A 13,536-nucleotide genomic window follows, 5' to 3' on the forward strand; every position below is an offset into this window, starting at 1 on the left:
CTGCAATCAGTTTTCTATTCTCCAACCAGAATGATCTTTTAAAAATGGGAATCTGATCATGCCTTTTCCTCTTTTACACTATTAAGGCTTCTGAGTACTAAACTCTTAATTTGGCCTCTAAGATCCTATATATTCTGGTTGGTCCCTGCCCATCTCTCTAAAAAGAGTCCCCCTTCCTCAGCAGGATGCATTTCTTCCTGCCTGAAGCCTTTGTCTCCGCTGAGCTGATCATCATCTCATTGGACAGAAGTTCTTTTGGGATTCATTTCAACTCTAAACCCAATGATTCTGTCTTTTTACAGTTTTTCAGTCTTTTCCCTTTGCCATCACCTATTACTTTTCAATGCTCTGGTGATTATTAAATAATCAAGCTTTGTAAGGGCCCGAGGACATCTCTGTATTTCCTATCATGTAAAATCTGTGGGTTTTGTAACAAGCATGTGTTGCCTAAAACCACAGTCCTGATTTTCCACGCTCCATTCCCTGGGCTAGGTGGCTGAGTAAAGTTCTCTGACTGAAGAGAACTGAATTCCTGTTTCAGCCAGACCAAAGCAGAAAAAGAAATCCAAACAATAAATTACTGTTTGATTTTTGAAAGTTTACTGAGGTGTTCTAATAGTAAAAGAACTAAAAAGAAGATGCAATTAACTTGTAAATATTTGCAGCAAATGTTTTCTCTTTCCAAGTTAGATGAAAGGTCTTTTAGAGTGGTCTGTGCTATTAAATTGATTGGAAGTCAAATAGAGACTTACAGCTGCTTAGGTGATTATTTAACTGGAAAGACTATTCATTCTGTGTCTACTAAGACATGCTTATTATTTATTCTATGAAACTCGTAATATCATAAGATTATTTTCGCCATCTCCAAATGTTAACAAAAGGTACAGTAGCACATAACATTGGTGGAAATTACAGTGTGCAATTCTGAGATTTAATGATCTGACTTGTGTGCAAATTTAACAATGACTTAACCAGTAGTTATGCCATAATATAGTGAATTTTCCAGAAGTATATATGTATCACTTAAATAAATCTTGTCTGTCTGTTCATTTATTTATTTGCCTTGTTAAAAAATGGAACAAAACAAAAATAGAGCAAAAATATACTAGATGAACTTGCAGACTTATAGCACTAGGAGGGAGTTTAGTTAACAAAATAAATACTATGAACTCCAAAACACTGTGGGTCTCTCCGACTGTCTGCATAAAGAGGAAAATGAAGACAGCTGTATGATTTATATTGCCTATCAACAAAGATTAGTTGAGAAGCACAACTGTTGCAGTTACTGAGACTGTAGAGAAATGTCTCCTGTTGCATGGAATGTGATAAATAGCACCTCCTACAGCCCTTGTACAGAAAACACAGCAACAGGGTTCTCAGTGCTGAGTCTTTCAATACGATTTTTTTGCCATCATAAAGATCAGTTTGTTAAAAGCAGTTCTACATGGGTCTATTATGCAACTTATTGATGTTCTGGCTTAATCTAGAAATTGATTTATAGTATCTACAGGTATAAAAATATTAAATTTTCTTAGGTAATCCTGCTTATTATTTTTTCACTGAGGTTTTGGTGATATTGACTATGTATTAGTTTTAGGCTAAATAATCAAACATATCTGGAATTTAGAAGTGCCATAGGGGAGTGAGATTTTAAGAGATCATTGTAGATGGGCTCAAAGTTCTGTACCATAGAATTTTAGTTTTTTAAATATACAGCGAGCCTTAAGATTACCTCTGGAGAATCCATCTGTAGTTTTTTATTTGGTAGATTGGGGTGGGTGAGGTGAGATTATCTTTATTTTAAAAAAAAAGTCACATAAGTGAATCTGGTGATTAGTGAAGTCAAAACTACTGCCATAGATTATTTTGCATTTGATAGAAAAAAAATTTAAAGCTGATATAACCAAATATACCCTAGCCATAAACCTGTCCATTTTATGGCTAAGATCTATTTTTGAAGACTGTAAATTACCAAAGTACTATTCGGTGTGTGCTATTTCTGAAATGTACACCTACCCAATTGAATAAGGTGACTTAATATATGGATTTTCTTATTAGTGAACTAGTTAAAGGTCTTGGTGTATCTACTGGAAATGATTACTTTGTATAGTTAATATGTATTCTGGGATAATTTTTTATTCTCACCATTGTGTCTGATTACATCTCCATTTAGACTAAAAATAATTCAGTAATCACATTCTATCTAGAGAAATTTTTTATATTTTTAGCCCTCAGAAAATTATAATGCATACTTATATGCCTTCTAAAGTTATCTTAGGTCTTTAGTGGTACTTTTATTTGGAGGCTTTTAAGTGATAATATGAAAAATGATACTTAGGGATTGGTATCTCACACACTTCTTTACTTATTTGCAGTAGTCCCAAATTAGTTATAAACAAAATCTTTAAATATGTCGTAAACCTTTGTTTAAAGTAGAAAACCAAGCCTACATATGTATGTGTATTTCTTAACATAGTATTAATATTTATTACAACAATGGCAATCCTGAGTAAATGTCTCATGTTTACTTTTTGTTTTTTTCTTTATAGGCATTGCTTCTATGACGGTGCCAGTGTATATCGCTGAGGTCTCACCACCCAATTTAAGAGGCCGGTTAGTCACTATCAATACCCTCTTCATCACGGGAGGGCAGTTCTTTGCAAGTGTTGTTGACGGAGCCTTCAGTTATCTCCAAAAGGATGGATGGAGGTTTGTAAATAGTTCTTACATTTAATTTTTCAAATAAATCATGATTTGGGGGAATGGGAGAAAAATTGAGAAATCATAGGTAAAATATAACTGGATATTTTGAATCATGGTATCTAATTTATAAGTGGGTGGCATTCAGCAAGATTGAAAGTGGACAAGACACTGATATTTATTTTAATGATAGACAAGGAACCTACCATTAAGAATTGATATTTACAGGGTTTTTTAGCATTTAGGTGACATTTCTCACGCTGTGTGTAATCTTTTGCTATATTTGTTTAAAAATGAATGCGGTAATAAATATGTATGGAGCCCTTGAATGATATTAGTGATTGACAAACTGTTTATGAACTGCAGATATAACTAGCATCCTCTTTGGACTTAGGAAGCAACATTCTGATCTGAAAGAAACAGTCTTCATAGATAAAGATTTAGCAATATAAAAAGATACATGTAAATTTAAAATGTACAAATTATTCCTTGATCATTATTGGCTTATTTTGAATGAGAAGAAATGAGAAAAATGGTTTAATCTGCTTTGAAATAAATTCAAGCTGAATGTCATAAAAACAACCTAATCCTGTGTTAAAGCTGTATTATTGTTATGGGCTCTAGATTTTGATATCTTACTTTATGTTATTTCAAAACAACAGATTCATCTAACTATTTCAAGGGTATTTTATGAAAAGGCACAGTGGATTACACAGTATTATCTAACTAGTTTTCTTGCCACCAGTTTATTACAGCAAGTGTTTGTTCAGTATCTACTTCCGTACAGGTACAGGGAACAGAATATTGTACTGGACTCAAGCTCTTGCTCTCATGTGCTTATATTGCTGAAGTTAATCCTTAACAGCTAAAGAAAAAGGGTTCCATGTGATGTGGGTGCAGGGAATTAAACTTCTGTGTAAGCAGCACGATAAAACACATGGCTTAGGACAAGCCACTGACCACTTAAACTGAAGTTTTAATAAAAGTCACGTGAGAAAACTCTGAAGCCAGTGAGACCTGCATATGTCAGGACTATTAAAAAGAGGACGCAGTTGTTAAAAGCAGTAGCTCTGTCTGCAGATGTTGCTAAGCCATTTTCTACCTTTTTAAAGTAATCAATTCTGCCAAAGTAAGAAATTATTAGGAAATTGAAGAAGCAGAAAATTTTATCTTTTTTTTCCTGTTCAGTAGATGAACAAAAAGAGAAAGATGGTAACCTTTATCAGCATAACCTGGTATTTTGAATTTTTCTTGGAAACTCAGTGAAAGTCAGTTAATCTTTCAACCTACATGTCTTTAAGAAGATCTAAATCCATTTACATTTTGTTAACAAATGTCATTTCTGTAGCTAACGTAGGTATATATTTAAATACATAATGTAGAGTGCATAGGCCACATTTTTCATTTTAGTATAGCAATTCAAATATCTTTTCTCAGTACTGGTTAGAAAAGAAAGATAATAAATACAGTAGTGAAAATACATTTATGAATGTGGTGTACCTATAGAAATAGAGGTGTTGGTACAGGCCTTAGACCCCTATTCAGAGGTAGAGTGACATAATCATAGACATGGATTAAAATCTGTTTTCTACACCCATTATCTGCAAACCTCAGACAAGTCATTTAGCTCCTGTGAACTTTACTTTTCTAAAAAATAGGACCAAAAATACTTGTCTTGTAAGATTACTGTGGAATCCAAAATAATTATTATATGTATTTAGCCCAGTGCTTGGCCTATGACAAGTACTTAATAAATAATGAATCGTGTTATTTTTTTCTATTCTTATGAATGAATAAAGGATGGGTGCTGCTATAGGTAAGTTTTAAGGAAGGTTGAAGGAAAATCAACATTCCATGGCCTCCGTTTTCTTTATTGGCAATGATAGGGCTTTGAGGTGGTAGAGAAGAGTCATAGAGAAAACAAATTTAAATGCATACTGCTGCTGTGGGAAGTACAAGAAGGAAATGACTAGAGACAACAAAAGACTCTCCTAGTAACCATGGGATTCCAGCTGAAGTTTGAGGCATGCATTTGCAGTAAAGCCAATTAGCATGTGTCCATCTCTGTTGCTTATAACAGAAATACCTGAAACTGGGTAATTTATAAAGAAACAATATTTATTGCTTATGGTGTTGGAGGCTGAGAAGTGCAGAGTCCAGTGAGTACATCTGGTGAGAGCTTCATTGGTGAGTTGTGACTCTTCACAGCAAAGCAGGGTGTCTCATGGAGATTGGCAGAAGCAGAGAGAACCAAACTCCTCCTTCTTTAAAAGCCCTCAGAACCACACCCATGACCACCATTAAACCATCAATGGATTAATCCATCTCCTTGGGCATGGCCCTCACAATCTAATCACCTCTCCAAGGCCCCACCTTTCAATTACCATAATATGATCTTCTACCCTCTTCATACAGTCACAGTGGGGCTTAAGTTTCTAATACATGGACTTTGGGGGACACAGTTCAATCGATAGTAACAAGCTTGTATATATTTTTTTCCTGCAATATTGGATAGCCCAGGGTGAAAAAGTAAAATAAGAGGATGGGAAAACTAACTTGGGCTGGTATTCAGATCAAGGCATTAACAACCAGATTACTTTAAACCCAATTTACTGTTTACGTGAATACACATTTAATTATGTATACATGCAAACGTGTTTACTTTTTTTTAAAAGGTGAATTTTCCTTATGTTATTATCTTCCATTATTCAGCATCCGTGACTGTATGTTTACCTCATCTGACCCCTGGGCTAATAGGAGTGTGGTTATATGCAAATGAAGATTGAAGTGCTACCTTAGCATTAACGTTAGACTCTGGAATTGTCAGCAATTATAACTTATTTATAACAATAGATAATTCATCACTTCTGTGGCATTGTGTTTCAAAAATCCTAAGAAAAATGTGGGTCTAAATATTTCATGTGAACTTCTTTCTCATACTCATGTTTTTTTGCATCTCTAAAGTAAGATGTGTCCCCTACCTTCTAAGAGTTTGAATATTTTAACCATTGTGTCTTTTTATTTTCTTTTTTGACTTTTATTGCTTCTGAAACTCTACTTCACGATATTAACATTTGATTTTGTTCTATATACCCAGTGTCCTAGATTTACTAGCTCACATCATAGTGATGAACCATTTCAGAGTCTGTCAGCAAATATCATTTGATCCTAAACAAAACCTTAAGAGGTTGGCAGAATTGGTATTGTTCCCATTTTGCAAATTAAAAAAACCCTGTGCTCAGAGAAGTGAAATATTTGCCTGAGACCATGTAGCTATTACTTGGCAGAGATTAGAGCCAAGTCTTGCTCAAAATCTAACTATGTTTTTCCTCATGGTTCTGTCTTCAAGAGTTTATAATCTGAAAGCCATAGTTGTTGATAATTTTTGCAGTAGTGATAGGATTAAGAGATATGGAAGATGAAATTGACTGACAAAAAAACTTCTTAGAATTTGAGATTGTTAAAGACTCTCACCTTTTGTGCCAGTTGGGTGAAAATATCTGTTCTTTTATTTGGATGTCATCGAAACAAATTATTTTCTGCTGAATAACTAGAAGATTAGTTTTTCCAAAGAATTGCCAGTAGAAGACTGAACATTGGTATTTTTCTGGTACTCCATTGTCATAATACATTCTGTACTGGGGAAGGTGTCATCTGGCTTCATGAGGAAAGGGGAAATAGGATTTTGCAAATACCATTAAGGATATGATTTTTTTTTTTCCTTTTTGTCTTTTTTCGTGACCGGCAACGGATCGCAACCCTCAGTGTCGCGCCCGTACTGGACCGGGACCGGCAACGGGATCGCAACCCTCGGTGTTGCGCCCGCACCTCGCTCAGCCAGTGAGCCGCCGGTCTGTATGTGGGATCCGAACCCTCGGCGGGAGCGCTGCTGCGCTCCCAAGTGGCGCACTGTAGCAGTGCGCCATCGGGCCGGCCCAAGGATATGATTTAAAAAAAAAAAACCAACAACTTTATTGCGATATAATTCACATACAATTCAATTCACCGATTTAAAGTGTACAGTTAAATGCTGTTTAGTGCATATGTACAGCTGTGTAACCATCACCATAATCAAATTTAAAACAGTTTTATCACCCCAGAAAGAAACTTTGTATTCCTGTACTGTCACCCTCTAACCTCCCAGCCCCTCCCAGATCTAGGCAACTATTAATCTACATTTTGTCTCTGTAGATTTGCCTATTCTGGATATTTCATATATCAATATGTAGTCCTTCATGACTGGTTTTTCAGGATTCATCTGTGTTGTAGCACATGTCAGTACTTCATTTCTTTTTATCAGAAAATAATAATGTGGATATACCACATTTTATTTGTCTGTTCATCAGTTGATGGACATTTGTGTTTCCACTTTTTGGTTGTCATGAATAATGCTGCCATGAACATTTATGTATAAGTTTTAGGATGGACGTGTTTTCACTTCTCTTGGGTATATACATAGGAGTGCAATTGCTGGGTTGTATAGTAACTGTATTTAGCTTTTGATGACATGCCAGACTGTTTCCAAAGTGGCTGTACTATTTTACATTCCTACCAGCAATGTTTAAGAGTTCCAATTTTTCCACATCTTAGTTATTATCTAGGTTGTTATTATCTACCTTTTTGATTATGGTCATCCTAGTGGTCGTGAAGTAGCATTTCGTTGTGGTTTTGATTTGCATTTCTTTAATGACTGATTATGTTGAGAAAGATTTGATTTTTACCTAATGCGTTATTGTGCTTATAAAGATGGCAGAGACATTTTGGTAGTTAATATTAATGATAAAGTTCTATCACTGTTTGCCCTTTTCTTTGCTAATATTTTAAAATCTTATTTATTGAGCAAGTGAGATTTACTCACCACACTTCAAGGAAACAAAGGTTTACTTTTTTTTAATTGCTGAGTTAAGTCCTGGCACATAGCTGGCCCTCAATAAATATACGATATGTGAACTTAGCAACCTCAGTGACTTATCTAAAACACTTATCTGGGCATTGCCACTGCTAAAATGCTTCAAGACTCTCCATTTTCTATAGGAAAAAAATTGATCTCTTTATCATGGTTTGTAGTATTCAGTCCATGGCTGCTTGTCTAGCTCTCTGTACCTCATACAACCTCCCTCCCTCCTCCACCAACCACACCTTGCATTGCCATGTTCTGGTTTTTCCCTTCTACTCATTTTGCCTATAATGTTTCCCTACCTTGTCCTGGTTTCCTGGTCCAACTCCCATCCATTCTTTAAATCTTTGCTCATGTGACATGTGGAAGTTTGTCTCTTTGTCCTTTCATAATACTTTGAACATAGCTTCACTCTTATACTTACCACATTATTTTGAACCAGTTGCTTGTTTGTCTATTTCCTCTAGTTCACTTTGGAGTTCCTGAATGTCATTGACCTTGTACACATATTTACATCTAGGAAAGGGCCTAGAACATAGTAGATACTCAATAAATGTTTATTGAACTGAGCTGAAATTGATTGTGCCCTAGGGAAGGGACTCAACCAAAGTAAAAAGATATTGATTATAAACCAAAATACCAATTCATTAATTTATACTGAGGGATATATATACTTCATAGATAGCTGAAAAACTAAATTATTAATCATAAGTGTTTCTTACTGAGCATAAAAATAAGACAAAGAAAATTAGTTTCTGAGTCCATGAAAATTTCTGTCCCTCAAAAGAATATACCTCCCTGGGCACCAGGCCACTTTTGTCCTTCTCTCTTGGACAGTGATGGATTTCAAATGAATGTTTCTCTATTTACAAGTATATAAACCTTCATGTGGATTATATTAATAGGGATGGGTGTATCTATGGAGGGGCTAAATTCTTCTCTTTTATGTTGATTTTTACTCCTTTTATTCTTAGATTTAATTTTTTTTTGGCAGCTGGCCAGTATGGGGATCTGAACCCTTGACCTTGGTCTTACAAAGCTGTGCTGTAACCATTTGAGCTAACTGGCCAGCCAAGATTTAATTTTTTAAAACTAGGTTTATCTTATTCTCCCTGACTAACCGATGTACAACCATTTAAGTGTCTGATTGTGCTACACGTCTTCACATGTTTCATCATTTACTTGATATGATATAGGTGTTGAATGAGAAATACAAAATATTAAGCAACATGTATATGAGAGATTTTTCTGGAATATCCTAAGACTAACTCATCACAATGTGAGACTTGTGTTGAACTTTGAAGAATTGGTGGGATTCAGGTAGGCAGAGGGGAAATGGGACAGAGTGTAGGCCAGGTGAGTAATTAATTTATGAATTAATTGATCTAAGCACTAATATTCTCACATAGCTAATGTTCAAGTAATCGTACAGTATTATTGTGGATATCAAATGCATTAATGATTGTTAGATGTACCTACAAACTCTGAAATGCCACTATGTATTGTTTGCTGTTATTTTCAGAAAGTCTTAGGTTCATTCTCTTCGTCCTGCATCTAACACTGGCAATAAAAATTGCCCTCACCTTCAGTTATCTGATTTTTCCAGGTAAAATGTAAATATCATTTGGTAATGACAGAGTAGTTTGTATAAGCTGACTCCTTTGAAGATTATACACCATGGACAGACTAAAAAAAAAAAAAAAAAAAAAAAAAACTGTTAAAGGCTGTAGCACAGAGGATTTTTAGGGTAGTGAAAATACTCTGTATGATACTATAATTAGGTGCATGTCATTATACATTTGTCTAAACTCATAGACTATACAGCATCAAGAAAGAAACCCTAATGTAAACTCTGGACTGTTGGTGATAATGATGTGCTAATTACTGTAGACTCATTGATTCTAACAAATGTACTGCTTTGGCGGGGAATGTGGCTAATGGGGGAGGCTCTGTATGTGTGGGGTCAGGGAATATATGGGAGATCTCTGTACCTTCCTCTCAGTTTTACGATGACAATAGCAAAAAAGTTGGGGGTAATAAATGGAGTTATACATTTGTGAAGTGATACAGTAATATCTCTAGGTAGACTGATAAGTGAAAAATGCATGTGTCTAGAACAACCACTAGAATATATCAGAAAAAGAGACAGCTAAGAAGCCATTATGAGAATTAAAACAGAATACTTATAATATTTTGATAACCTGAATAAAGGCAAAAAAGTAAGAGCACAGGGATAAATAATAGATGGGACATATAAAAAGCAAATAGCAAAACAGTACACTCAAAACCTATTTGTACTGACAATTACATTAAATGTAAAAAATTACCTTTGTGTACCAAAAATATGACACAAACATTCATTGTCTAAAGGAGAGATATACTTTAATGCTATAGATAGGTTGAAAGTTAACAGGATGGGAAAAGATATACTATGCAAAAGTAAGGATAAAAGAAAGCTGGTGTAGCTATATTAATAATCACACAAAGTAGACTTCAAGACAAGCGGTATGATCAGAGACAAAGAGGGACATTTCATAGTGATAAAAGAAATTCATCAGAAATAATAGTATTAAGTGTGTATCTTATCTAATAAGAGAACTTCAAAATATGTAAAGCAAAAAATAGCAGATGGTGGTTACCCAACAATGTGGAATATACTTAATGATGGTTAATAAACTTAAAATGATTAAACTGATAAATATAATTTATATTTCATCACAATAAAAAAAAATGCACAGAACTAAGGAAAAAACAGACAAATCCAGGGTTATATTTGGAGAATTTTTAACTCTCCTTTCTTAGAAAATGATAGAACTAGATAAAAAATAAGATGATAGAAAAACTGGACAACACTAAGAGACTAGTCAAAATTGACATTTGTAGACTACTACACCCAAGAACTGCAGTATACACATTTTTTTTTAAGTTCACATCAGGTATTCCCCAGAATTGACCATATCCTGTGCATAAAATAAATGTTAATAAACTTTTAAAAATAAATTTAAAAAATGAAATTTTATTCACTATGTCCCCTGAGCACAGCAGAATAAATTGGAAATTAATAATGATAAGATAGCCAGAAAAACTGCAAATATTTAGAAATTGCAATAGCATCTTCTAAATAACCCATGTGTCTAAGGAGATATCAGAAGGAAAATTGGAAAATAAGTGTTGAACTAAAAGAAAAAAACAGTATACCAAAATTTGTGAAATAAAGGTACTACAGCAGTGCTTAGATGAAAATATTTACCTTGAAATTGATTATGTTAGAGAGGAAAGGTTTAAAATTAGTGAACTAAGTTTCATGTTAAGAAGCTAGAAAATACGAGCAAATTAAACCCAAAGAAAACAAGGAATGAGATAATAAAGATAAGAGCAGAAGTCACTGTAATAAAAAGACAAAAAACAAAGTTGGTTCTTTGAAAAAATTAATAAAATTAATAGACTGATTAAACTGATTAAGAAAAAAAGATAAATGATAAATTATCAATATCAGGAATAACAGGACATATTATTCCCATGGACATTATAAGGATAATGAGGGAATACCGTGAACAACTTTCTTCCAATAAATTCAACACCTTAGATGGAATAACATATTGCTTGACAATCACAGCTTAACCAAGAACGGGCACAAGATAGATTAAATAGGAATCTGAATATCCCTATATTTATTAAATAAACTGAATCATTACTAATAACCCTCCTGCAAAGCAAAATCCAGGCTTAGATAGTTTTACTAGTTACTTCTATAAAACATTTAAGGAAGAACAGCTCCAACCTTAAGCAAAAGCTTAAAGAAAATAGAGGTGGAAGGAACACTTCCCAACTGGGTTTTTGAAGCCAGCATAACTCAAATATTATGGCCTAAGTTGTTACAAGAAAAGAAAATTCTAGGGCCGACCCCATGGCTCACTCGGGAGAGTGCGGAGCTGGGAGCGCAGTGGCGCTCCCGCTGAGGTTTTGGATCCTATATAGGGATGGCCATTGCACTCACTGGCTGAGCGCAGTGCGGGCGACACCAAGCCAAAGGTTGTGTTCCCCTTACCAGTCACAAAAAACAAAACAAAACAAAACAAAAAAAAAAGAAAATTCTAGACAAATTTCATGAACACAGACCAAAGTATCCTTAACAAAATACTAGTAAAATAGAACCTAGCAGTATATAAAAGGAGAATACATTATGAATACATCATGACAACGTCAGTATTGCTGGGAAAGTCAGGTTGCTTTAGCATATGGAAATTAATCCATGCAAATATAAAAATATCTGACAGAATAATCTTTGCTTATTTATTTATTTATTTGGCAGCTTCCTGGTTCAGGGATCTGAACCCTTTATTTTGGTCTTACTAACATCGTGTTCTAATCAACTGAGCTAACCGGCCAGCCTTCAGAAAAACATTTTTGAAAAAACCTTTCAGCAAACTGGAATAGAAGAGCATTTCCTCAACTCAATATAAGGATATCCACATGCTCACACACACACACAAAATATCCACAGCCAACTTTATACTCAGTGGTGAAAGTCTATAATCAGTTGCAAGGCAAAGCTATCCACTATTACCACTTACATTCATTCAAATAGGCAAGTTGATTCTCAGATTTTTATGGAAAAGTGAAGGACCTAGAATTGCCAAACCATCTTAAAGAACAAGGTTAGAGGATTCATTGTCTGATTTAAAGATTTACTATAGAGCTAGATAAATCTAGATAGTCTGGTAAGGATAGATAGTAAATTAGTGAAATAGAAGGGACAGCAACAGGAATGAATTTTAGAAACATTATGCTGATTGAAAGAAGCTAGACATGCAAGAGTACATTCTCCATGATTCCATGTGAAGTTTATCAGTGTGCAAAATAAGCTATGGGGACAGAAATTCAAAAAGTGGTTGTCTATGGCAATGGGGATTGACTGGAAAATGTATAAGGGAACTTTCTTGAATGCTGGAAATATTCTCTTTCTTGATTGGGATGATGGTTACAAGGGTATATATATTTTCTCAAAACTCATAGAATGGGTATACCTTGGATCTCTGCTCTTTGTTGTGTGTAAATTTTGCCTGAAAATTAATCTGAAGCTTATGTTGGTTCCCTCCATTATGTTCCTTTTCTGCATTGGCCAATGAATAATTTAAATGTTGTTTCTGCCATGAAACCTTTTTTAATAGCCTCTGTTGAAATAACTCTTCTTTCCTTACTCCGACACTATGCCTAACCCCCCATCATAGCAATTAAATACTCCTATTTTGTTTGATGATTACCAGGGTATGGGCTCCTTGAAGCAAGGGATGTCTGTTGATTATTACCATATCTCCATAATCCCTAAACCCAGATTATGGAAGATTCTCAGAGTTTGGAAAACAAAAAAAGGGATATATGTATATGAATTATTTTTAGCAACAGTACTGTGAATTTTGTGTAGTTCTTAATGTATTTTGTCATATAGTTTAAAACTTATCTACCTAATACCTGTGCAAAATGCCACGTTCATTGATTTAAACAATATCACATTTTACTCAGTAAGAGCATATCTTGCTGCTTCTACTATACTCACAACATTCTAAGCCACTTACCTTGTAGACTGATATCAAATTACTTTGAGGGGTTTTCCCCTAAGCTGTGTAGATAGAGTTGATACTTTGTTCTGTTTATTCATTTGAAAATGATTTTTTTTTTAATACAGTGTACACAGAACCTTTCTCTAGGTAACAGAAGTTGCTCGTTTGCTGGTCATGTGTCACCTGCTTTTGCTTGAAAGATTCCAACCGTGACACATTGATTTTTTTTCTTATGAAACTCCAGCTGTGGTCTTTTCTTTACTCTCTAGCTGCCATCAGATTATCAGGTGTATCAGTCATCAGTGCTGATGTTGTACATGGTCATTGGTGGCAGAGGAAAATTAACTTAGCCTGGGATCTCAACTTGGCAGTGCTTTC

General features: G+C 34.6%; 1 protein-coding gene across 1 annotated transcript in view; it reads left to right on the forward strand.

Annotated features, from left to right (window-relative positions):
* SLC2A13 (solute carrier family 2 (facilitated glucose transporter), member 13) overlaps positions 1-13,536 on the forward strand; it is a gene marked incomplete at its 5' end in the record, with an annotated part of 319,608 nt that overhangs the window by 49,421 nt on the left and 256,651 nt on the right. The window contains one exon of the mRNA XM_008567144.1: positions 2,550-2,709. Coding sequence (XP_008565366.1) covers positions 2,550-2,709 — 160 coding nt within the window. The remainder of the gene's footprint in view (positions 1-2,549; positions 2,710-13,536) is intronic.

This window comes from Galeopterus variegatus, unplaced genomic scaffold, assembly GCF_000696425.1.
Source record: "Galeopterus variegatus unplaced genomic scaffold, G_variegatus-3.0.2 Scaffold297, whole genome shotgun sequence".
In the NCBI taxonomy this organism is placed as follows: Eukaryota; Metazoa; Chordata; class Mammalia; order Dermoptera; family Cynocephalidae; genus Galeopterus; species Galeopterus variegatus.